This window comes from Nuphar pumila, chromosome 10 (assembly GCF_984573655.1).
Source record: "Nuphar pumila chromosome 10, dmNupPumi1.hap1.1, whole genome shotgun sequence".
NCBI classification, from domain to species: Eukaryota; Viridiplantae; Streptophyta; class Magnoliopsida; order Nymphaeales; family Nymphaeaceae; genus Nuphar; species Nuphar pumila.
Window position 1 is genome coordinate 116,199,865 of NC_143258.1, and position 25,209 is coordinate 116,225,073.

General features: G+C 35.3%; 1 protein-coding gene across 1 annotated transcript in view; it reads left to right on the forward strand.

The window, feature by feature from the left end:
* Nucleotides 1-967: 967 nt before the first annotated feature.
* LOC149828024 (protein SEMI-ROLLED LEAF 2-like) overlaps nt 968-25,209 on the forward strand; it is a 46,782-nt gene continuing 22,540 nt past the window's right edge. The window contains exons 1-14 of the mRNA XM_090018321.1: nt 968-1,109; nt 1,750-1,992; nt 2,695-2,769; nt 10,660-10,775; nt 12,819-12,933; nt 13,052-13,180; nt 14,330-14,377; nt 14,527-14,729; nt 14,807-15,003; nt 15,102-15,394; nt 15,659-15,808; nt 15,928-16,332; nt 16,435-16,584; nt 24,794-24,866. Coding sequence (XP_089874447.1) covers nt 1,858-1,992; nt 2,695-2,769; nt 10,660-10,775; nt 12,819-12,933; nt 13,052-13,180; nt 14,330-14,377; nt 14,527-14,729; nt 14,807-15,003; nt 15,102-15,394; nt 15,659-15,808; nt 15,928-16,332; nt 16,435-16,584; nt 24,794-24,866 — 2,089 coding nt within the window. The 5' untranslated portion in view covers nt 968-1,109; nt 1,750-1,857. The remainder of the gene's footprint in view (nt 1,110-1,749; nt 1,993-2,694; nt 2,770-10,659; nt 10,776-12,818; nt 12,934-13,051; nt 13,181-14,329; nt 14,378-14,526; nt 14,730-14,806; nt 15,004-15,101; nt 15,395-15,658; nt 15,809-15,927; nt 16,333-16,434; nt 16,585-24,793; nt 24,867-25,209) is intronic.

The following is a 25,209-nucleotide window of genomic DNA, read 5'->3' on the forward strand; positions in this document are numbered from 1 at the left end:
TAGAGACGGCAAAATTTCGTTGCAAACATGCGATAAAGTAGCGACAAAAAATTTCTAATGCTGAGCGGTCGCGAAGTTGTGATGAAAATATTCCGTCGCAAATTCGTGACGGATTCCCGACGGCATTTTTTCTGTTGCTAAGTCCATAAATAATTTGAATGTTAGCGACATATACTTTTCTCTAGCTAATTCATTGCAAATTGGCGACAAAAAAAATTCGTCATAAATTTTCGTCGCTAATTGGAGTTTTTCTTGTAGTGTGAGCTCAACTTGCATGAGCCATATGAGTCGAGCATGAGAAATACCTAGTTGTAAACGAGCTTAGCCTGAGCAACCCATTCTTGTTCTCTCAGCTCAGTTAGTTGCAGGACTAGGTCAAGTGAGGAGATCAAGGTTGCAGGTGAATAACCAGAAATCTTGGATGTGGATCAGCATGATTTGGACCATATCTGATTAGTAATATTTCTCCAAAAGAATCTCAACAGTTTGGATTTTATCCGATATCCAACTGAATGACTGATTTTAGCCAGATTCAGTAAGCTAAAACCATATTCACTTATAATGACATTCGAATATAATTTTGAATTATTACTGCCGAATTCAATGGATATTCCAATTTGATAGATATATGAATCCGATCACTTGTAAAGAACCAAATCCGATATGAGTTCCATCTGAACCTGAATCCGTTTAGCCAGTCGGATCTAGTATTTGATCACATCCGACACGAATCCGAACCCTTTACATTTTAGGAGGAGCTGGCGATGTCCTTAAGGTGAAATACGGGGGCATTCTAGTCATAATAATAGTGAATGGCGCGCCTGAAATTTCAGGTCTAAACAGTGGTAAACAATACGATCGCCTGTTCTTTTTCTTTATTTTGTCCTTGTTTTCCAAAAATGGAGGAGAAGAGCTCGACAAGAGCGCGGGGATTTTAAACGGTTCCGTTAAGATGGTTGCTGCGAGTGAAGGACGGAGAGTCTTCCTCGGGACGCTTCCCACAATTCCCTCTCTCTATCTTGCTCTCCCTCCTTCTCCGGTGGAGGATGGCGGAGATCCGGCACGCCTCTTCGTGAATTTCTGGTGGATCTCCGTCCGCTTCTCCCGAGGTACGAGCTCTATCTTCCCCTCCCCTTTCGATCGACGTAATTCGATCGGAATGCGGCGGTTCTTCGTCTCTTGGCGTTTAGACGACGGTCGGATAGCGTTAGGATTTTGATTCTGCCGTTGTCTTTGTTTCCCTCTCTCTGCTTCTCGAACGAATGATTGCCGTGGACGTGGGCGGGTTTTAGTTTTCATTTTTATTTATTTTTCCATTGTCTGATTCCTGTTGTTTGATTTCGATGAGTTTGATTGATTCCTGTGACATTAGGATTTTTTAAAAAGGTTTCGAAGCTGGTTTTGGGACGGAAAATTTGTTAATTTGTTTTTTTTTCATCTTGATTTTGTGATTTTGTTTATTCTGTTTATACTTTTTGTTTACTTGATACAATGTGCTGTTTTTCCTTTTTTTGTTTGGCTTTGGTTATTCGTTGCAACGAATTCGATTGATTCATGTGAAATTAAGGTTTTGGAGTTGATTTAGGGTTAGAGTTCCGATTTTCCTGCTAGTCTTTTTTCGTTTTTTGATTTGATTGCGGTGGAGTCTGGCTGCTTTGGGCTTTTCGGAAATTTTTGGTTTTGCTTGTCTTGATTTTGGAATTTCTTTATTCTGTTAGTTTATACTGTAACATTTACTTGTGCTGTTAGGAATTGTCGCGGCAAATTGTGTGTTTGATTGAAAGAGGAAGAAGAGAGCAGTTATATATAATACAGTGTTCATCCTTTTAGTGGTTTTTTTTTTTGTAACTGTGGAACATGGGAGTTATCTCGAGAAGAGTACTGCCCGTGTGCGAGAGTCTGTGTTTCTTCTGTCCAGCATTGCGCACAAGGTCGAGGCAGCCGGTCAAGCGGTACAAGAAGCTTCTTGCTGATATTTTCCCTAAATCGCAGGTACTTTTTCTCTAATTGTCGTCATGTTCTCCTGTTTGTTCTTTGTTGTTTTATGCTTTTTGCGGATTTGGCATTCTTAGAGGTTCTACAATCGTTTGTGTTTCTTGTTTGCCTGCTCAAATTCTTTGATTGCGTAAAGAAAAAGAACTTTTTTTGCTTGTTCTAAGCCATAATTTAGAACCAATTTTTATTACCTTTTTAATTTTATAATACAAACATTAGCTGTCAATCATTTGTTTCGGTGTAAGCACATAATACCCTTTCTATTTTCACTGCGCTAACGTGCAAAATACACATGTATTAACTAATGGAAAGCACTCCTTTCTGCGCTTTGCTTTTTAAGGGGAACTCCATTGTTAGAGGACTCCCAAGAACTATATAGTTTCTCAGGAGAATATGTTTGTGTAAGTTGAGTTCCGATTAATTGTGATCAGTTGTTTTCTCTCTCTTAAATTTAGAGAGATGGACATTGCCGGCTGGATGTTTTGGAAAATAAAGTGAGAAAAAAATCTTTGAATTTTTTCTGTTTCCTCTTGCATTTAAATCCACGTTTTCTATTTGTTTGTTGACTCAAAGGAAGAATTTGACATGAGTTGCCATGGATGCTTATTGAACTTTATGCAATATATTTATTTATCTAACTATACATATGCACACATGGAAAATCTAATATTTCTGGAATTTGCAAATGTCTTTTTATAGGATGAGGAACCAAATGATCGGAAGATTGGTAAACTATGTGAATATGCCATTAAAAATCCCTTACGTGTCCCAAAGGTACCATCATCTTCTGTTATATGTCACACAAATGAATGTTCTTGTATCTTCTTTTCGTTTGTCATTACGTTGGTTAAGATATCCATATTTTTCTGAATTACTTTTGATCGATATTTAGTTTCATGGTCTTTAGATTCTCAAACTTTATGTGCCACATATATATTGAGGGCTTTGTCCTTGATATGTGTTGGCTGGCATCATGCAACTCATATTGCCACACAAGTTACCATGATGCACCCATTTTTGAATTAGTGCTTTTACAGCTACTATTATGTGCTGGTGCTGTGCACCACATATATATATATATATATATAATTATAATTTTATATATATATATATATATATTGAGGGTTTTATCCTTGATATGTGTTGGCTGGCATCATGCAACTCATATTGCCACACAAGTTACCATGGTGCACCCATTTTTTAATTAGTGCTTTTACAGCTACTATTATGTGCTGGTGCTGTACACCAAAGACACTTATACATAGAGAGAGAGAGGGTGGAAACCCGTACAGACTTTTTGTCACTTGGATACGTCTGAAACAAATGAGTGGTAATACCACTGCCATGACTTGCAAAAAACAAGAGAATCCCCACCTTACTATAATGATATATTCATGTACTGGGGTTAAGCTTAACCATGATAGTAATTCAACCAAGGAAACTAACAAACAAAAATTCCAAAAAAAAAACCCAAGAGGACTCACAAACATTGTTGCTTGCTTGGAATAATTTCTACAATGCCCACTTGTTATACATTTCTGTGTCATTCTTAGTTAGATCCATTATCTCAACCAACTGATGTGGAACTTGATTCCGGTGGCCAAAAAACCAACCTTACCCAGCATGATCATAGTGGAATGAAAGAGACATCTAATGTGGGTTAATGAGAGAAACCATTACCTTCAATATGGTAACGGAGCTGTTCTACAAAGGGATGTGGGTAGTGAAAAAGAGAATGCAGAGAGAGAGAGAGAGAGAGAGAGAGAGAGAGAGAGAGAGAGAGAGAGAGAGAGAGAGAGAGAGAGAGAGAGAGAGAGTTCAAATGCAGTTGGTAAACAAAATGGGTGTATAGTTTTGAGGAGCTTGAAGTAGCTTTTTTGAGGTAATAGTTGACAATGTTTAGTAGTAAAACCAGGAGAAAAAAAGGGGGAGTGCCAAACATGGGTATGAGAGAGAGAAGAGGGTGAACATGGTGAGAGAGAGAGAGAGCTATAAATATATGCACGCTTGTCTTAATGTAATTAGGTTTAGAGTTAGGCTGGGAATAAATGAGAAATTGTCACTTAACATCTTAAGCTTGGATCTGAACCACATTATTTGGTTTTCTCTACATAGTAGAGATTCTTGGTGATGAGGACATCCAAAAGTTTCTCAACATTTGTTCGATATTCACATCCACAATCATGTAGAATTGTTGAACTATGATGAGTTATTTTAATCTTATGGGTGCCAACTTCCATTTCTCATCCAATGCTGCTTGAGAAATAATATTCAAACGAACATATTGTGAGGAAATACAGAGAAACATTGTACACAATGGGAATTCATTCCGTGAAGCTATGTAGTCAAAAGCGCTAGGCGGTGACTAGTCGGTAGATCCCTAAAAAGACTAGTTGGGGACTAGGCAGGACTAGTAGTGCTGGTCGGTACCCCAATTAAAAATTAAAAAATACACAAATTATGCATAAAAATATGTTTAATTCTTTTGGTAATAAGATGTTTTTATAAGAAAAGTACATAATTATACATTTTTCACAATATATAGTCAGAATATACATACATACATACATACATACATACATACATACATACATACATACATACATACATACATATTAATATGTATGTATATTCAATTATTCATAACACATTCAATATAATAAAAAAAAATATGCTTTCACCCTTTCACAAAAAAATTGATTGTAACACACACAATTTTATTCATAGCTATGTCACAGGGATTCAGCTAGCAGGGTGCTGCACCCGCGTTGACGCGACGTGACGCGGGTGCGGCACCGGGTGTGGTCAACCCGACCCTGGGTGCGGTCAACGCACCTAGGGTCATTTTGGTCCAATTTTTCGGACTTAATTTTTTTTTTTGCCAAGAAATAAATTTTTTAATATATGTCACAGGGATTCTCCAACTAGGTGCCGCACCCGCACCCGATGCGGTCAACCTGACCCTGGGTGCAGTCAATGCACCTAGGGTCATTTATGTCCAACTTTTGGACTTTATATATATATATATATATATATATATATATATATATATATATTTTATATTTTTGCCGCACCCTTTCACCCGGGTTTTTTGGAAGTGCCGCATCCCCGCACCCGCACCCGCACCCGCACCCATGTGACATAGATTCATAGTATAATCATAATATGTGTGTATATTGTGTGTGTGTGTATATATATACACACACACACACACAAAATTCATGCTTTCCGCCTTTCACAAAAGCATACTAATACATACATATCAATAATACTAAAGATGCTTTCGCATTTTATCATCGACGATTTAAATTTTTCGTGATATTATCAGCAATTTCAAGGTTGCCAATAATATCGATAATATATCGCGATATTTTCAAAATATCAGCAAATAGACTGCGATATTTTCTGAGTTTTTCTAAAAAAAAATTTAAGTTTGCATTTCCTATTTTTTGTTTCTTTTATGTTTTAAAACCTTTAAAACATGTTTCTTTATATTTTTAAAAGAAAAATAATACAAAACTTATTATTTTCTTAGGTTTTTTTGTTGTTATTTATTTATTTTCTATTTTTTAAACTCCCGAGATATTCCCGAGATTTATCAACTTTTGAAAATCTCTCCGAGAAATACCCTCACCGAGAAATTACCTTTAACGACACGTGACTATGATACAAAAAAAATCACACGTATATCTCGTTTTCAGACTTTAACAGAAAAAATCATCAAAAACAAATTTACACACATATATAAAAGACATAATCATTTGAAATTAACCCTCCCCCTTCCTTCATATGTTTAAAAAAAATTCTAATAAAAAAATGGCTAAACTGCCGTTGCACCTAGGCGAGGGAAGCTTAGTCGTTGACTAGGTGCCCTAGTCGATGCCTAGTTGGCAAAATTGGTACTTGTTAAGGTACTACTCGCCTAGGATTTGCAAAGACTAGGCCTTTTACTTGCGCCTAGGCAGACTAGTTGGCGCTTTTGACTATACAACCATGAAGAATAAAATACATATATTACAAATAGATTAAACCCTCATTCTCACACATTATCTCTGCACAATACACATACTCACTCGCACTCGCACTACATCTCTCTCTCTCACACGCATATATAGAGCTAGCCTAACAGCTAGTTGGAGGATACTCCATTATCTAGTTAGATCTCCTTCAATTAGCCATTAGGCACAAACCTAATGGATAGTCTAGTTATTCCAATAATAACTGTAACCTTATGATACCTAATAGGTATACCTTCAATGTACCTCAAAGTACAATTGTTATAAAACAAAACTCAGGAAGACGTATATACAAGACATGCTTTATCTTAACAGGCTTCCTCCCACTCAAAAAACTTATGGTAGAGAACCAAAAGTTTGCAAAGAATAAAATAGAATCAAGGAGAATGGTTTCATATTGTCATTCTTTCTAATGCCTTCATCTTTGCATTAAAAGCTCTACGAATGTCCATCTCTTGTCCTCCTCACTAGGAGTTCCATGAATCTGGAACTGTTGTCTTCGTTCCATAAAATCTTTCAACTGTTTGAAACTTGACTATTCTATAGCCATCACTGGTACCTGCAATCCAATTATATTTATGATGGCTATAACAACAATTATATCTATTACAAAGGAATGTATAGAAGCCCGAACAGTGGGCATTTTAAAGCTAACACATAGTAAAACAGCAGGTCAATTTTAAGAGAAACAATTTCTTTTAGGACACTGAGATAAATAATAAAGACACCCAATCCAGCCAAAGCCAAGCTTGGTTACACAATCATAAGCACCCAATAATTCAAAGGCCATAGATTATTATAGAGTTTGAAAAAGATGGCTTTCCCTTTGATAAATTAAACTCTTTAACATCTCATATGTTTAGGGTTTGGGTCAGTCCTAAGTCCACAACTGAGTCCAAACATTGTAAAAATCCTATAAGAGAACAAATAGGAAGGGTTTAGGATATGGATGTACATATCGTGTTGTTAGATATGTCACTAAAAGAATTAAAACTTTACAAAATAAAAATTTAAAGATTTAAAAAACATAAAAATAAAAGACATGAAAAATTATAACATCCAATAAAAATTATTTAAGCTCTAAAACCAGTAGATTACCAGAACATCAAATAAACCTAGATGTAGACTACTAGAACATATTAAATAATAGTAACTAAGAAGTACACTAACAGAACAACAAATTTATAACAATGAATAGCCAAAGAATTTGGCATGAATTATAAACATAATTATAAGTAAAACAAAAATGCAATTATAAATAAGTAAAACAAAAATATAAACATAATTATAAGGTCATACCTCATTATTACATAAAAGACATTAGGGCTAGAACCGTTAAACCACTTCCGAATTTTTTCTAAATAAAATCTTCAGCATTTCAGTTGGAGTTCTATCCCTTGTTTTGTTCATATGATTAAGTTGGCGGTGGTGATGATGGTTTATGTATGTTAAACATTCATCTGCACAATTCAACATGCTTTCTAGCAGGGGTTGTGCCCTTTTTTCTGTTCCTCTTCTAAGCTATCCATGATCTTTGCATGATTGGCTAGACTATTAGGAAAAAGTACAATTCTTTATGGAGCTTTCACGGTCTGTAACATGACATATTGATCTATATATACTTACATGAATTATGAGACCAAAAAAATGACATTGCCTTGATCTGTCCCCAATTGGTTTGCAATATCCCCTCTATGGCTGCAAACAGATCGCTTATGGTTGGATATCCGATCCGGGTTTGGCATGTTATTTCTGGATATGGACCCGAGTTACCGGAAGCTTCTTAGGTAGGTGAGAAGTGCACTTCTAGAAACTCGCTTCGGAAGCGCGATACTCCTCGCTTCCAAAACTTTATGGGAATCTCGATTCTCCCACGCTTCTCACATGCATTGTCCATGCTTCCTATATGTTTTTCTCATGTTTCTCTTCATATTTTCCATGTGCTTCCTCTCACACTTCCACTCACTTCCCATATGCTTTCTCTAAATTGGTAACCATCATTGTTAGATTTTAACAAAAATTATATTTTTCTACAGAAAAATCATGAAATATAGGAATAATTCAATTTTATTTTAGTTTTAATTTGTTTCTTGTTAGATTCCTATTCAGTTCTCATATTGCTTCTTTTTTTATTATTGTTTCACTTTCAAATTGATACTTTGCTTCTTGCGTCCTATAAATTTTAAAATGCCTCTCTTCTCACTTTCGCTTCCCGTATCGTTTTCTGCTTTCACTTCTTAGTCTGACAACCCTGACATGGAACCTTTAAATAAAATCAGAATGTGCATTCAAATTGGATTTGGATATGTTCAATTGGGTTACTTTCGGATTTGGGTCAGACTCAAATCAACATTTCAAGTCAGATCTGGAGTTGATCCGAATCAAAATCCAACCAGAATTTATTTTTTACATGTAAATAGCTTGTTTTTGTTATATTTTTCCTGGATTCAGTATTACCATATGTATTTCGGATTCAGATTCAACCTTACCTTTTTGGATCTGGATCTGGCTTCTGATCCACTGTTTACATTTCAGATTACGGATTTGGGTCTGGCAATATCAGCATGAATCCGACTCGTTTACAACCTTAATCCCCTCATAGGGTCATTTTTGGATCTTGCGATCGCCAACTCAAAAGCATCCCAAAAAAGGAAAGAGAGAGAAAGAGTGTTAATATATATATATATATATATATATATATATATATATATATATATATATATATATATATATATATATATATATATATATATATATATATATATATATATATATATATATATAAAGTGGTAGCTGTGCAACCCTTAGGTGCACAGCTACAGTGGAACAACACTGACCGTCCATCACGGGGCGTGGTGGATGCCAGCACCCAAAAAACGCAAAAAGGGCAAAAATGTGAATTTGTGCATTTTTGCACTTTAGCAGCAGTTGAAATTGCTGCTAAACACCAGCGTAATGACGTGGGCATCATTACTTAAATTTCATTTAGCGACAGTTTTGACTGCCGCTAAAGGTCCAAGCAGAACTGGGACCTTTAGTAGCCATTGAAAACTAATGCTAAAGGAGCAAAAATGCGCAAATTCATGTTTTTGCCCCTTTTTTGCATTTTTTTTACTATGGCTGTCCATCACGCCCTGTGATGGACAGCTACACGCACCCCGTTGGTAGTTGCGCACCTAAGGGTTGCACAACTACCACTCACTCATATATATATATACAGTTATATGTATATATATTATATATTATGATGTAATTAGTAATGTCCTATAAGGGCATTTTAGTCTTTTCTATTTTATGTAATAGTAGCTGCCGATTAGGGGGCAGCATTGTAATTTATTTATTTTCTCTTTTTCTTTTTATGTCCTCTCACTAAAGTGAAATGACACTTTTGTAAAAGGCTCATAGAGCCGTTGGGGACATCCCAACGGCTATATTTATAGTCATTGGGAGCTCCCCAAAGGTTCTATGAGCCCACTTGTGGCCTATTTAAATAGGCTTCTTGCCTCTCTCTTTTATACTTGTCTAAAGCATTTTCAATAGATATTAATTTTTATATTTTGTGTGCTTTCTCTCTCTTGTACTCTTTGTGAGTTGGTTGTGCTAGCCCTTGTGGCTTATTGTATTTTGTCAATTAGAGGCTTTTGTGTTTGTACACTCTTTGTAGCCCTTAGTGGCATTGTATTTGTGCATATTTGGTTTCATTACAAGAGAGGTGGTTGATGGAAGGAGAGAGGAAAAGAAAGAAGAGGGTCAGATGCAGAAAGAGAGATATTTATGATAAACCCTACTTCTGGTGTAGGTCCACTCTTTTACCTCACAGTTTTGAGCCTTTTGATCCTGTTGGCCTTCAAAATGAAGGTCATATATTCACCCAAATCTATCTTTCTTAGGATGGATGAGGCACAAAGGTTGGTTATGAAAGATCTTGTACAAAAAGTAGCTTTTTAGGGGCTGATTAAGGTAGCCTTAGCGGGAAAAAAATTCTATGCTCAGTTTAAATATGATTCTTACCTAAATATTGTATAGTTGAGGTCCAATACAATGATAAATCGTATAATATGATAAAATGCATTCTTTTAGCACTGTTGAGGCTAATCCTAGAATGTTTTAGTAACTATTTAGCTGGGCCTTGGCACAGTTAGTTTGGCTATAATCCAGAAAATGGGCCAAATTCTGGTCCATCATCCCATGTTGAATGCCTAGTCCACTGAACTGACTCGTCTAGATGTCTGTTCATAAGCATCTGTGTGTTTTACTGGAAACTGAGAATATGCTAAAAATCAGGGGGATATTTTCTACAATTTGAAATATCTTATGCAGATGCAGTTCCCATTAATTGGTACATGACACTTGTTAAATATTGTTGAAGAAATATATAAACAAAGAAGCCATCAGTTTATGATAAAAGAGGTGAAACTGGGAGTAAGCCTGGAAAAAATAGCTGAGATATTATTGGTGGAAAATGTAACATAGAGCATGTTTTCTTTACTGCATTTGGTTGTTTCATGAATTATACATATTTCTTTACAGGGATTTCAACTGCAATATATTTTTGGATTTTGTTGCTGTTTATTGATTTCTACAGTTTCAGATATGATACTTGTATATTTTTTAACACTTTTTATATTGTAATCTTTCTACGGAGCAGATCACAGATTATCTTGAGCAAAGATGTTACAAGGAATTGCGAAGTGAGCATTTTGGATATGCAAAAGTCGTCCTGTCTATTTACAGGAAGCTGATAGTTTCATGCAAGGGGCAGATGTAATGCCTGATTCTTGTGCTGTTTGGCCACTTGTTTCACTTGTGATTCCTTATATTAGCTATTACCTGTGTTTTCTTTGAGAAAGCATGTATATTGCCAAAAGTTGATCTTATTTACATTTTGTAGCTCATCAATAGCATTGCTATATCTTATCATAGTTGGTCATTTAATTACTTCTGTACGGATGGACTTGCTTAGCCTTTCTCTTATGTGTAATCAATAGAATCAAGCTACTTTTTACAGCTTTAGATCTAAAACATATCTGTTTTTTCTTTACCAAATTTGTGCAAATGATTTTCTGATGTTAATCTTGAATTTACATTTCTCTTCAGTTCTGGATGTAAATTGGTAAATGTTCAAGTTTTTTTTTTGAAAAAGATAGAGGACTTTGCATATGAATTTCTAGTATGATTAATACTTAGATGCTTGTTTGTTGCAACTAAAGTAGCTGGAAGTGTAATTTTGGGTGAGCTTTTGAGTGAGGATTCAGTATTTCTATGCAGAAACTGAAAGAACCAAATTCCATGACACTTATGTATGAAATAAGAGATATCAACATAACAACTACTGTCACCAATATCGCTGATATTTTGAAAATATCTTGATGTTATTGGCAAATCCAGGTCAGCCAATATTAAAGGTAAAATATCACCATGAATAAAAAATTTGTGATGTTATAGCGATATTTTTGAAATAAAATTTATTTTATAGATTTTCAGCCTAATTTTTAAATTTTTTGTTTTTTTTTGTATTTTAAAAGCTTTTCAAAGTTATATTCCTTATATTTTTCCAAGAACTAACTATTATTTTCTTATATTTCTTATTATTTTTTGTATTTTTAAAACTCTTGAGATCTTCCTGAGATTTTCCTGAGATTTTTCAACTTTTGTAAATCTCTCTGAGAAATACTCTCGCCGAGATATTACCTTGAACGATACAGGTGACTATGGTAACCACCTTGCATTTTTACGTGTTTCCATTGAACTGGTCTTCACCAATACTAGGAGACCCCAACATTCCCCCTTAAAATTTGTGGTGCTTCAAAATCATAACCGTCTATATTATCTTCCAGACTTTGACTCCCAAAAGAAAAAAGAAAAGAGGATTGAAAAGATTTATGGTTGCATCCATAAGTCATAACTTTTGCAAAAGGTACAATAAGATTTCAGTACATTTGTAGCATTTCAAGGGGATGAACTTGTGCTGAACCTTGATTGGGCCTTCTGATTCATAGGTTTGCTTTGTTGGCAAGCTTATGTTTTCACTCTAGTAACTTCATAAATCTTTGGACAAAATCATTCCATTTTGATAGTTAATGAGCTAGTTACGAAGGCCTATTAGTTCATAGATTTTAGAAACTTGATTTTGATGCTATTTTGACATATTTTATGACTATATTATGAATTAATTTGATCCTAGTGTAGAAATTGAGTGGTTTTAATATCATTTAATGGCATGTGTTATTTCTATCTTTTGATTTTGAAAAGGTTTTTAGATAAGGATGGTCATGTTATTTTGTTCTTTGAGAGTTTGGTGTGCTTTAATCTTTGTCTTCCCCTTTTTGTGTCACACTTCCATTAGTGGTTTGTTAAGTATTGGTGGATTATTGATTGCACTGTTTTTGAGGTTGGCTTTGACTATTGGATGAGTATTCTTCATTTCATATAACTCCTGATGCTACTCTCATCCATACCTACTTCACATGTCACTGTCATTGGTAGAACCACTGAATTCATTGCCATGGTCAGAACAAGTCTTCTATTTTCTAAAGTTCATGTTTATAATCTATTTTTAACTTGCTTTGCATTTTTATACAAATTATTTGGTAATCAGATCACCAGTTGTTAATTCTATTTAATCAACTGCATGTTTATTCTGTTTAAAATGTTAGCCATATGGTCTATTGCCAGCTAACTTGGATAAGTCTGTCATATAAATTCCTGTTGCTATTGGGGAGGACCCACTTTGGAATATTCATGTTTCTCAATGCACTATTTTAGCCTACCTTGAACCAAGTATTATTTCTTGGCATACATCTGCAGGCCACTTTTTGCAAGCAGCTTGTTGAATATCATACACACTCTTTTGGATCAAGCACGGCAAGATGAGATGCAGATATTAGGATGCCAAACTCTTGCTGATTTTGTTGCTAATCAGGTACCACTTTCTTTAATAGAATCTGTTTGTATTCAGAATATTTGTACTCTTTTCATTGGCTGGTCCTAATTCCTTTTTTTTTATTCCAGTAAATTTCTAATTCCTGCTATATTGCCAGGTTGACAGCACGTACATGTTCAACATAGAAAGTCTTGTACCAAAGCTTTGTCAGCTAGCCCAGGAAATGGGGGACGATGAAAGGTCAATGCTTCTGCGTTCAGCAGGGTTGCAAGCCCTTGCATCAATGGTAAATTTTTTTATCACATCTATGGATCAGCATTCATTGTGTTCTACACACAGTGCATGCACAGACATACACACTATGCCTTTTTAACACAATATGACAGATGTCAGTGTTGAAAAGCGAGTGCAGTTATATTAGTCTTTAATATTTCTCTAGGGGGCAATTTGATCTTTATGTCTACACTCTATATTCCTGTTATTACTTGTATTTTTTCTGGGGTATTTTTGTCTATAAGTTTTTTTGCTTCGTGTAATATACTACAAGCAAGGAAGGGATGGACTGACTCTCCCTCTCTCTCTGTCTCTGTCTCTGTCTCTCTCTCTCTCTCTCATGTGTGCACGCACACACATTTCCTTCTCTATCCCTTCCTTTTCACCTCTAACTCCTTCAAAATTTAGTTCTAAACCTTTAAGTCAGATGTCAGTGAGAGTTGCATCACTCAGGAGGGACAACTCATCTCCACCAATGGAAGTGCTACCTTGGCTAGAAAATTAGAAATTAAGATGGGTCTACAACTTCTCCAAGTGTCAAAATATGAATCTTTTTCTTGCTGGAGCAGAAAACTTGAAATCTTGGAGAAGCTTCAAACTGTCAAAAAGTTTGGAAACTTTCATTTTTTTTCCTCTTTTGAAATGACTTTTTTTATAGCGAAATTTGATAGACAAAATTTCATTGTAATTTAATGTCTATTGTTTGATGTAATACGTCTTATCTATTGTATCCTTTCAAATTAGGATTAAGTGCTCTGTTTCTAGACTTACCTTTTCATGTTTGGTTTCTTTGATCTTTTAATGGAACAATAAGGAAAGTTCAGTATGCCCTTTTTTTTTAATGCTCAAGTTTTGAAAGATGTTTTTTAATAACACCTTTTGATGCGCTATCTTATGTAACTCGGTTACATTCTTTTGGTTTTAAGGTTGCCCTTTTTTGTGGCTAAAAAGATTACAGTTTTGGTCCTTTGGGTATAACCATCTGTTTGATGGTTTTCTTTACAAGAGTTTGCACCATGTACTGGTTGGGATGATCACGTTGTGTGCCATCTCTCCTTTAGTTGTGCTGATGTGTGATCTTCTTAATTGTTGAGAATATTGATTGCCTCATTCATGGCACGTCAAAAGAGTATTGACACCGCTTCTTCTTTCCTATGTTCAGATTTGGTTCATGGGAGACCACTCTCACATCTGTTCGGAGTTTGATGAGGTAAGGAGTTTAATTTCTTCTGGTTTTCATTTCATTTCCACAAATTACCCTGCTTTCTTGCAATTCCTATTTTTTGTATACCTTGTCGGCATTTTATTATGTCACAATCATTAAAATTTACCAACTATCTACTGTTCGATGCTTAACAGGTCGTTTCAGTAGCTTTGGAAAATTATGAAGGTCCAAAAACAAAGAGTGAGAATCTCAATCAAGACAACCAAAGCTCCAATAACCGATGGGTGCAAGAAGTGCTTAAAGTTGAAGGTCATGTTTTTCCTTCAACAGATGCCGTCATGAGGGTTCCTTCTTGGAATACAATCATTAATGACAAAGGCGAAGTGAACCTCACTGCGTGAGTAGATTATATCTTGTGCATTTTGCAGTTGTGAGATGGCATGCTCTTCTCATTTTGTTGCTTCATTTTACCAGTGAGGAAGCCAAGGATCCTAAAATTTGGTCCAGGGTTTGCATGCATAATATGGCTAGGCTAACTAAAGAGGAGATTACTACAAGACGTGTCCTTGAATCTTTGTTTCGTTACTTTGATAGTGGAAATCACTGGTCCCCTCAGCATGGTTTTGCAATTTCTGTTTTGTTGGATATGCAGTTCTTCATGGAAAAATCTGGTAATCCTAACTATTTCATTTGTTATGTTGTTGCTGTTTGCCACATCTGTAAGTGAGGGATGTTTGTATTTTGTGCTGACCATCTTTTAAATTTACAGGGCAAAATACACACTTGTTGTTGTCTATCTTAATCAAGCATCTTGATCACAAGACTGTCTTGAAGCAACCCAGCATGCAGGTCAATATTGTACAAGTTACAGTATGCCTTGCTCAGAATGCAAAGGTTCAGCCTTCTGTAGCTATAATTGGTGCAGTAAGTGATCTGATGAGACATTGGCAGAAAGCCACACATTCGTCTGCTGAGGCTGAAAATCTTGTAGATGATATAATTAAGTGGAACAAGGAATTCCGGTCATCAATTGAGGAATGCCTTACAAAGCTGTCTGATAAGGTAATGACGTGTTTATCACTTTATCTAATTGTGACTCATATTTTGAAGCTTCATATGATAACTTAGGTTTGTGCATATCAAACTGTTATCTGTTTTTAGGGTTCCTTCAAGGAGATATTTCTGTTTCTATCTCATGCATATATTTAATTTCATAGTTTCAAATAGCTTTGAGTACTTTAATTTGATATAAAATTAGTAACCATGCTTCTATTTGGATGCCTTTCCTCATGTTCCCAAGAAAATGACGACATTTATGGTTCACAGGTTGGTGATGCAGGGCCGTTGTTGGAGAAAATGGCTGTGATGCTGGAGAATATCTCAACTACAGCAGCTGTTGCTAGAACAGCAATTTCTTCTGTTTATCGCATGGCGCAGATAGTGGCATCCAGACCAACTTTGTCACTTCATAACAAGGCATGTTAGCTCCTTTTTTCTTTTGCCAGCAGGTTTTAATTGGAATTGCTAATCCCAAAATTCTTATTCTTCACTTGGTAAACATTTAAGTTGCACCTGACAATTTTCTGGTTGAACAGGATTTTCCTGAAGCTTTATTTCATCAATTGCTCTTAGCAATGGTTCACCCAGATCATGAAACACGTGTGGGTGCTCACCGTATCTTTTCTGTTGTTCTTGTTCCATCTTCTGTTCATCCTCGACCTCATGCAGTGCCTTCCGGCTTACCAGATCTTCAGAGGGCACTCTCTAGAACTGTTTCAGTTTTTTCTTCTTCTGCTGTTCTTTTTGAGAAGCTAAGGAAAGAAAAGTCTTCTTTAAGGGAAGGTGTCCGTTCGGAGGGTTCTGTAATGGATGGACCACAAAGAGGTGACTATGATGCAAAATTTTATTCATGGAAATCATCCCGTCGAGTTTTTAGCTTGAGAGTTTCCCCACCACCATCTGCTATGGACAGAAAAAGTGTGAGCGATTACAAGGAGCTGGTACTGACTCATTAATCCTCATCCAAGTGTTGTGCCTGACCAATGACAATTGTTCAAAATCACATATCAGTCTGACTACTTTCTTATTTATTGAAATTTTAGGACATCATTTCACTTCGTCTAAGCAGTCATCAAATCTCACTCCTGTTTTCATCCATCTGGGCTCAATCAACCTCCCCTGAAAATAGTCCAGAAAATTTTGAAGCAATTGCTCATACTTACAGCTTGGCTTTATTGTTTTCTCGAGCACAGGTGGGACACGGTTGCATTCCTTCCTCCTAGTGCTAGTACTTTATCACTTCTTGTTTTTCTTCTAATTAATGGAATATGAGGATTGGTACTCTTTGGGGAAAAAGTTATACAGTTACTATGATTGATATGACATCTCTAAATGCTGAAAATTTAAAATGCTATATTATCGTGATTCTCTTTTTTTTACCTTCATGTAAAACTTGATCTACCTTAGTTTCATGGAAGTATTTAAACATCCTAAAACTAGGAGATTCATTTGGACATTGGTGGGACTGGCTGAAAATGCTGATTCTCCAGTTAGATTGGGAACACCTTAATCTGGACTGGGTTGCAAGTTCTAAGATGGATAGTAATTTATTTGCTCTAATTTAATGATATATATATATATATATATATATATATATATATATATATATATATATATATATATATGGACATTGTAGATTACTGAGGATGGAAAATGGTTCATCAACATGATAAATTGTAAAGATTCCTTAAGTAGGAAATGGCGGTTACCTTGGTTTTCTTTTCTTAATTTGTGATCCCGAGGTTTTTTGTATGAACAAAAATTGATTTGCTCTAACTTGTGAATCCAAGGTTGTTTTATATGAATGAAAATTCTGTATAAGAAAATTTAGTGTTGTTAATAAATATATTTTAATGATAGTTTTAGTTGTCATGATACTTTGCCTTTTTGTTTCTAAAAAAGCTATTAAAAAATGTAGTAAATTGAAAATATTTATTTGGTGACTGGCACAAACACAATACTTTTGTACTCGTAGAACTGATGTAGGACGAAGATTTCGAACCTTCGAGGACCAAAATCTGTTGCCTCTCTGCTTGGCCACACCCTATTTCTCTTTCAATTTGAAACTAAAAGAATGCACAAAGGCATTGTCTTCATACAATATCATCATGATGTTAGGCAGAATTAATAAAATAAACCATAAAAAACGGTTTTAATCCCAAACAAAAAGCCTAAAAGGAAGACATGAAACCTTAATGTCTAGTAAGCTTTTCAGTCTCTAAAACTGTTCTTTTGATGTTGATGTTGCCAAGTGCTAGATATGAACATGGTTAACTGGTAGGATGTCCTAGTAACACTCACATGAACACATACACACATACATAAACCAAACCTTTAATCCTAATGGAGGGTCCAAATAAAAAAAGGTAGGTGACTACTGACTAGGCTCCGTAAAATATAGGAAAAATTACAAGTTCTCATATTTTGCATTGTGGTGCATTAAGTCAAATTTTGAACTATTTGATTTTCTGTTTTTGTGAAACAATGGTTTTTAGTATAAATGGAAAACAAAAATGAAATAAAAATGTATGAGAAAGAGAAATGAGACAATAATACCTAACGGGAAGAATTCAGCACTGCTTTTTTCCAGAAATAGGATAAAAAGGGATACATGCTTTTTCTCTCTCTACACACACACATATATATTGTATATGTATGTGATCATTGTATGTCTGTCTTGGCTATATCTCGGCAAGGCAAAATCTCAGGATATTTTCTCTGGATAAATCTTTAGGAAAACCTGAATAGTTAAAAGTTTGTAAAAATGAAAAGAAAAAACACAATGAATAAGGAAAGATAGTTTTAGATAAGTACACTTTGCAACAATGAAAATAAGCAATATAAAAGTTTTTAACATATAAAAGAGACAAATGAAAGAAGAAAAATAAGTTTAAAATATATAAAAGGAATAAAAAAGTAAAAAAACTGAAAATGTCATAGTAATATCTGAATGTCAGTGTGATATTATCATAATATTTTCAAATTCCTATATTTTAAAAATATTATGATATTTTTACTGATTTAATTGTGTCATATTTCAAAATATCACCAATACTTGTGACAATGATATATATATGAACCAGAGTTGCGAGTTGAGGAAGCGGGAAGCGATACGGGAAGCGGGAAGCGAGGCACTTCTAAAATTTTAGGAAGTGGGAAGCGCGGAACGACTTAGGAGCGAATCAGGAAGCGTCTCGAAAGCGACCTAGGAAGCAAAAAAAGAAGCGATATAGGATTCGAGTGAGAAGCGAAAAAAGAAGCGACATAGGATTCAAGTGAGAAGCGAAAAGGAAGCGAATAAGAATCGAAAGGGAAGCAAAAATGTAATTATATATTTTTATTTTATCAAAAATAAGATTTATGTTATTATTGAAAAAATAAAACATGTATCTAAGACAATAAATAATATAAGTTGCAATTATCTAACAAATGCATCATATTGCAACTGTCAAACATTTAAAAAATAATACATCAAGAGAAGATCATAATTCACATTTTTGTTGCAACCATTTAACAAATGCATGCAAGCACTAAATAATGCATTAAGAAAATAAATAAATTTGATTAAAAAGCATAAATTTTTCAACGAAAAAATCAAATGACTTGTTATTTTATGTTGTGATTTGTTGTAAATCTTGTGATCTCTGCAACATAGAAAATGAGAAATCAATAAACTCAAAGATTACATGGAGATATGGTTAAAATTTTAAGCTATAAAGATCTAAATTGTAAATTATAAGCTATAAAGTTCTAAACTATAAACTTAAAATTAACATAATCCACTACTTCATTTCATCATGCAAGGTTCAAAATAAAAGTACATATCAAACCAACAAAATATTACAAGACCATGACAAAAAAAGTAACATAAAAGTTTCTAAGTTGGATTACAACTATATCATCAAAAGAATGATTAAAAATTCAATAGTTCATTAATCTGTCATCTTTTTTCCCTTTAAGTCAGCAATAGATCTAGAACTTTCTGTATCATCACGTGCTTCTTGTTCTCCACGACCATGCTTTCTGCTCATTCCTTTATTTCCTATAATGAATATGTTAAAAAATGAAAATGTTCAAAAACCTTAATTTAAAATATAAAAAATACATATATAGAAAAAAGTAAAAATAAAAAACACAAGATCAACATACCTTCTTAGGTCTCCTGCTAAAGAAACGATCAATCCGGCCTTGAGTAATTGATGGTCGTTCTTGTATATCTGCAGTTCTACTAGCTCTGTTGGATTGATTTGTATATTCTTCAACTTTATTTGTATGTATGATTATTGGAGGTAATGGAGCTCTTGTTTGTTTATCTTTGGGTTTGGAAATAGTGTTTGATTGTTGTGCACTATCATCCAAATCTCTCCAACGCATGTCCTCTAATCTCAACGTATTTTCTTCTACAATAAGAAGTTCTGGATTGATATCCCATTTTTGACTAGGTCATTCTTTGTAGCGATTGTTGCACATTTTTATAACAAGAATATAAAATATAAATGCTAATAAACAATCAATGATAGAAAAAAAAAGAAAAAAATATCAAAACAAAAGTACAATACAGTTTAATTATACCTGTCAATCAATCGAAGATTGGAATGAATATACACCAAGGTATCAACACGATCTTCATTGAGCCTATTTCTTTTAACATTGTGAATATAATTATAGGTGCTCCACACTCATTCTGCAAAAGATGTGCTAATAGGTTGAGATATAATCTTAATGGCTAATGCTCTCAACTCAGGTGTATCACCATCATAAAAATGCCACCAATTAAGCACCGACATTATAGGATTCAATGCATCTATTATTGCTGCATTTCAGCTAAATCTTTCGCTTTTTGATGCAAAAGTCATAAGTTGTGACCTATAAAGTGTAGATAACTCTTCATTTCCAGCAGATATGAATTCAAGCGCGAGTATTGCACCGTCTAAGATATCATTATCCTTTTCTGCAAAAAAAATGTTTAATAACTATAACAAGAAAATGCAAATGAAATAATGAAATAATTAAACTTTAAACTTTATTAAATAGATAGAATAAAAATTTTACCAGGATAAACTCGTTTGACCCCTCCTGCTACTGGGATCTTGAGATACTCTGACTCATAATATTGTGGAGTAAGCATGTGAGCTAGAATATGGAGAGGTACATTTATTCTATCCCATCTATTTGAGACAATCTGATGAATCTTTTCATACAAATCTGGTTGTCCTTTTAGATTGTCTTTGATTTCTCCCAACATATTGTCCATGCCTTCATACACTTCACCAATTATAGGGCCTTCCTGATCACAAAATTTAATCATCTTATATATGGATTTTGTAATCAATAATGCTAAACGTTAACCGCTCTTTTTTTCATAGTTTTATCCATGACTGCTTTCATTCGCTCAATCTATCTGAAATTACTGTGAGCCTCAAGCTCTCCCTCACATCAAGCAAGCGCTTCAAAGTAGTATAATGTGAAGCAAACCTTATTTTTGCAATCTTTATTAGCTCTAATTTTTCATTGCTTCTAAAGATTGCTAGTGCTTTTGAATGATTTGTGATATACTGCACAATTTCTTTACTCTTGCAAATATGTTTCTCTCAACCAATGAACTCATGTGCCAAATCCTTAAAGATCAAATTAAGTGTGTGCACAACACAAGGTGACCAAAAAATATACTTATACGTTTGTTTTAATTCTTCATCTGCTAACATGCAATTTGTTGCATTGTCTGTAATCACTTGTACTACATTAGAAGACCCCACAAGTTTAAATCCCGTCTTCAAAAACTTGGCAATGTTTGCAGCTGATTGTTGCATATAAGAACATCGAGCCAAAACAGTTTGATGCAAGTATATTTATCAAGTGTTTGTTCTTGATATTTGTCCAACCGTCTGAGACAATGGAAACTCCAAACTCTTCAAACTTTTCTCGAAATTCATTAACTCCCTGTGAACACACTCTTTCTCACTGTCAAGCAACGTTGTTCACGCTTTTTCATATGATGGGGGTTTATATTCAGGCACTTTACTAACTGCAGTTATCATCTCTTCCCAATATGGTGATCGAAGCACATTGAAAGGTATGCCATTTGCATACAAAAATCTGTTAATTTTGTGATCTACATCATCTCTTTCTACCTTTTTAAAGGTATCACGAATATCAACTGTTTTTCGGCTTCTACTAGATGATGTAGTCATACTAATAGGCTTCTTCGGATTATCAATTCTTGATATCCTCAACTCAAATGCACTTGATGAAACCTCCACTCGGCGAACTTGCCTCTTTGCCAATTCTGCATTTTTTGCTACAGGACAAAAGGCAATCCCAACACTTTGTCCCTTTGGAGATCCCATGAGATGTGCAAAAACTTGAGTATATGACCCATGATAAATATTTTTTAAAAACCTGGGTTCCACCTTGCTTTCCTTGCCCACTCTTCTTTTCTTTCAATACATGATGCCATAGGACAATTATTTTATGCATGCTAGGTGGTTCATCATTTTGGTCATCTTTAGAATAATAGTCATCCAAGTCATATTCTTCTTTATCTTCCTTGTCAAAACAATTTTCTTTTTTGTCCTCAAACTGTGGACAATCAGAAGACCCCTTGCCCTTTCTTGCATTGTCATTCCCAACACTACTAGACGATTCATGCTCCAAGTCCAAATTGTACAAAGAATCATCATCGTCATTATAATTGTCGTGATCATAGCTTCTGATGGTCATTAATGAAGCAAATATACCTGCATCATAAAAGTATATGAATCAACCTAAAACACTTTAAAATTTTAAATAAGCATCACTCACAAAGATGAAAGTTCTATCTATAATATACTATGATGAAGCAGACAAAAATAAAAAGAGAAAAAGAGAAAAAGAAAGAAAGTTCTTTCAAAAGATTGCATTTATGAAAAATTGTTAAACAAAGACAACATCACAATGAAGAAAGACAAAATTTAGATTGACACTGAATGGGAATTGGCTGAGGTAAATGTAATCTGAGACAAAAATATGCATTTCGGATTCTCAACTCTCAAGTCTCAATAGATTAAGACCATTAAAACATATATGGTTGTTTTTATACTGAGACAAGTTCACAAGGACAAATGGATGACAATAAAAAAAAATGTAGATAACAAAAGAGCTCGATTATGCAGCACATCAAGTACCAGTTCTTACTACCCATGGACAAGTTACCTTCGGCCTAATACTTGTAGTAATAAATTTGAAGTCATTTTTTATTCTAAACACAGAAAGTGAAAACTCAGATGGCTTAACAAATACATTTTTGCTAATCTAGAAATCTAGACACACTAAAAAACTAAGTAGTGGTCATCATTTAGAGTGAATAACTCTATGTAATACAAAAATAATTCAACTTCTGAAATTTCAAGAGTCAAAAGAATTATGCTTCACCCTATGGAATTGGCCTAAAACAAAAAACAAACTATTATTAACAACAAAGGATGGAGAGTGAAGAATACAAATCAATGAAATCATTACTCTCATAATTTACCAATTACTAAAACAAAAAAATAAACATCATTTGGACCCAACCCAACCCAACCCACTATGCCTCTTAAATACCTAGTTTGGGTTGGATCCATAAGAATCCAACCCAAACCAAAAGCCTCCACCAAACCATCCTCTCACCTACTTGGTTTGGGTTGGACCCATAAGGATCCAACCCCAAACCACTCTAACCCCTATTTATACCCAATCTCAGTTGGTTGGATCAAACCCATACAATAAGGCACCCACTACCATCTATAGCCCCCACTCTCTTGTATTTTTTTTTACCCTCTCTCTCTGCTTTCTTCTTCTCCCTCTCTTCTCACTTTCTCACCCTCTTGGTTCACCCCCCTCGGCGTGCACGCCTCACACACCACCATCTCTACCTCCAGCGAGCCCCAACCCACCGGTGGTGCTCCCTGTTGGAGCCTCCTCCCCCAACCTTCTCTCTCTTTGTGTGTCTCTGTCGAGCCACCCCCCATGCCCATCACCGCCACTTGTCGTGCGACAGGTGGTCAGAGGTCCTCCTCTCCCTAGCTCGTAGCTGACACAACCCAACCGCCATCAACTCTTCACCTCTCCCTTTGCATCTTTGTGGCCGGAGGTCACCCTGCGCCCAATGTGCCCTTGCTTCGTGTTGGGACTGGTCGAGCCCTCCAACCCAACCCTTGCTTCTTGCCGTCCCCTTTTCACCGAGGACCCAGCGGATCCAGAACTCATAAAAAAAAGTCAAGAGGCGAAACAGATTCGAGAGAGAGAGAGAGAGAGAGAGAGAGAGAGAGAGAGAGAGAGAGAGAGAGAGAGAGATGATACGTGAAAAAACAAAACCCTAAGCCCCTTTCGGTTTTGTTTTTTCACGGGTTTTGTAAAATACCCATTTTATCCTTAGTAAAAAACAGATTCATGTGTAAAAATTTTTTAAGGGCAAATTCGTCCTTTCCACAATAGCGTCCCCCTTTAAAGGGGCACGCGTCCCCCTTATAAGGGGTACACATCCCCCATTAAAGGGGTACACGTCCCCCTTTAAAGGGGTACGCGCTTCCTCAATTGAACCTGCACTTCCCCTTGCGTTTTGGAAGCGCCACGGGACGCGCTTCCGAAGCGCGTCCCGGGGAAGCGCGCTTCCCCTATTCCGTAGGCGTTTCCGGTAACTCTGATATGAACAATGCTATGGTCCTCCGGGAGCACCTACACCCACCTACTAGAAATCATAGGTGTAGGTTGCATCTTCTCAATCAAACCTTATAGATGTATTCAGCATAGTTTATTTGCTAGGAATCATGCTTTGAATCATGTTTTTCTAGCCATAAGAATAGGATTTTTAAAGTCATAAAATTTTGGTACATTATGAACCATTGATTTTTTAAGATCTAAAAAAACCTACATGAATGCCATAATCACATGATCTAAAACTTGTTTTCGACTGGAAAATGCATGTAGATCATAATTATAAGGTTTGATAAAAAAAAGCTCAATTTTTTTGACAATTTAAAGCTTCTATTAGGTGGGAGTAGGTGCTCCCGGAGCACCTTATCATTACTAAAAACGTGATCTACTTATTGTAATTTACAGAAGCCCTTGGTGGCAGCAATTAATACATCACAATGAGTTTGCTAGGGAGATTGATGTTTGAACTAAAATCACTACAGTTTGTGGACATTGAGATCTCTCTCTTTCTAGAGAGAGTGCGGTAGGGTTCCTTTTAGTTTCAATGATCCTACCCTGGCCCAGGATCTTTGGAAGCTTGGAGATCCATGACCCTGTGGCCTATGGGTATATTCTGATGTTGTAATTGTTAAAGTGAGCTATTACCAAAAACAATTTGTTTTTCATTTTACATTTCATTTTAATGCAGTTTTTTCACATTCATATCTTCTAATTCATGTCATCTTACAGACATCAAATCATGAAGCACTCATTCGCAGCTTCCAGCTTGCTTTTTCATTGAGAAGCATTTCCCTTGAAGAAGGTATTCATGTGAAATTTTCTATGATATTTAAAGAGCATATCACTTATTAATAATGCTAGTTTACCTTAGTTGGGCATGACATCTTCTGCATTAAAGAAGACATTATTGTACTAATTCTTGACATTGTGCTCGGGCTGTCAGAATTGAGGCATAGGTTTGGATCTTGGGGATGGTCACTTCTTGCATAAAAGCAGAAGATTGGGACCAATACCTGTATACTTCTCCCAAGAGCCCTGGATTATGGAACAGCATTGAGCATGGCTTGATATTCCATTGCCAAACTTTGTGGGTACTGTCATACTATATCCCATCAAAGCACTTGCCTCATGAGTGACAGGCTTAT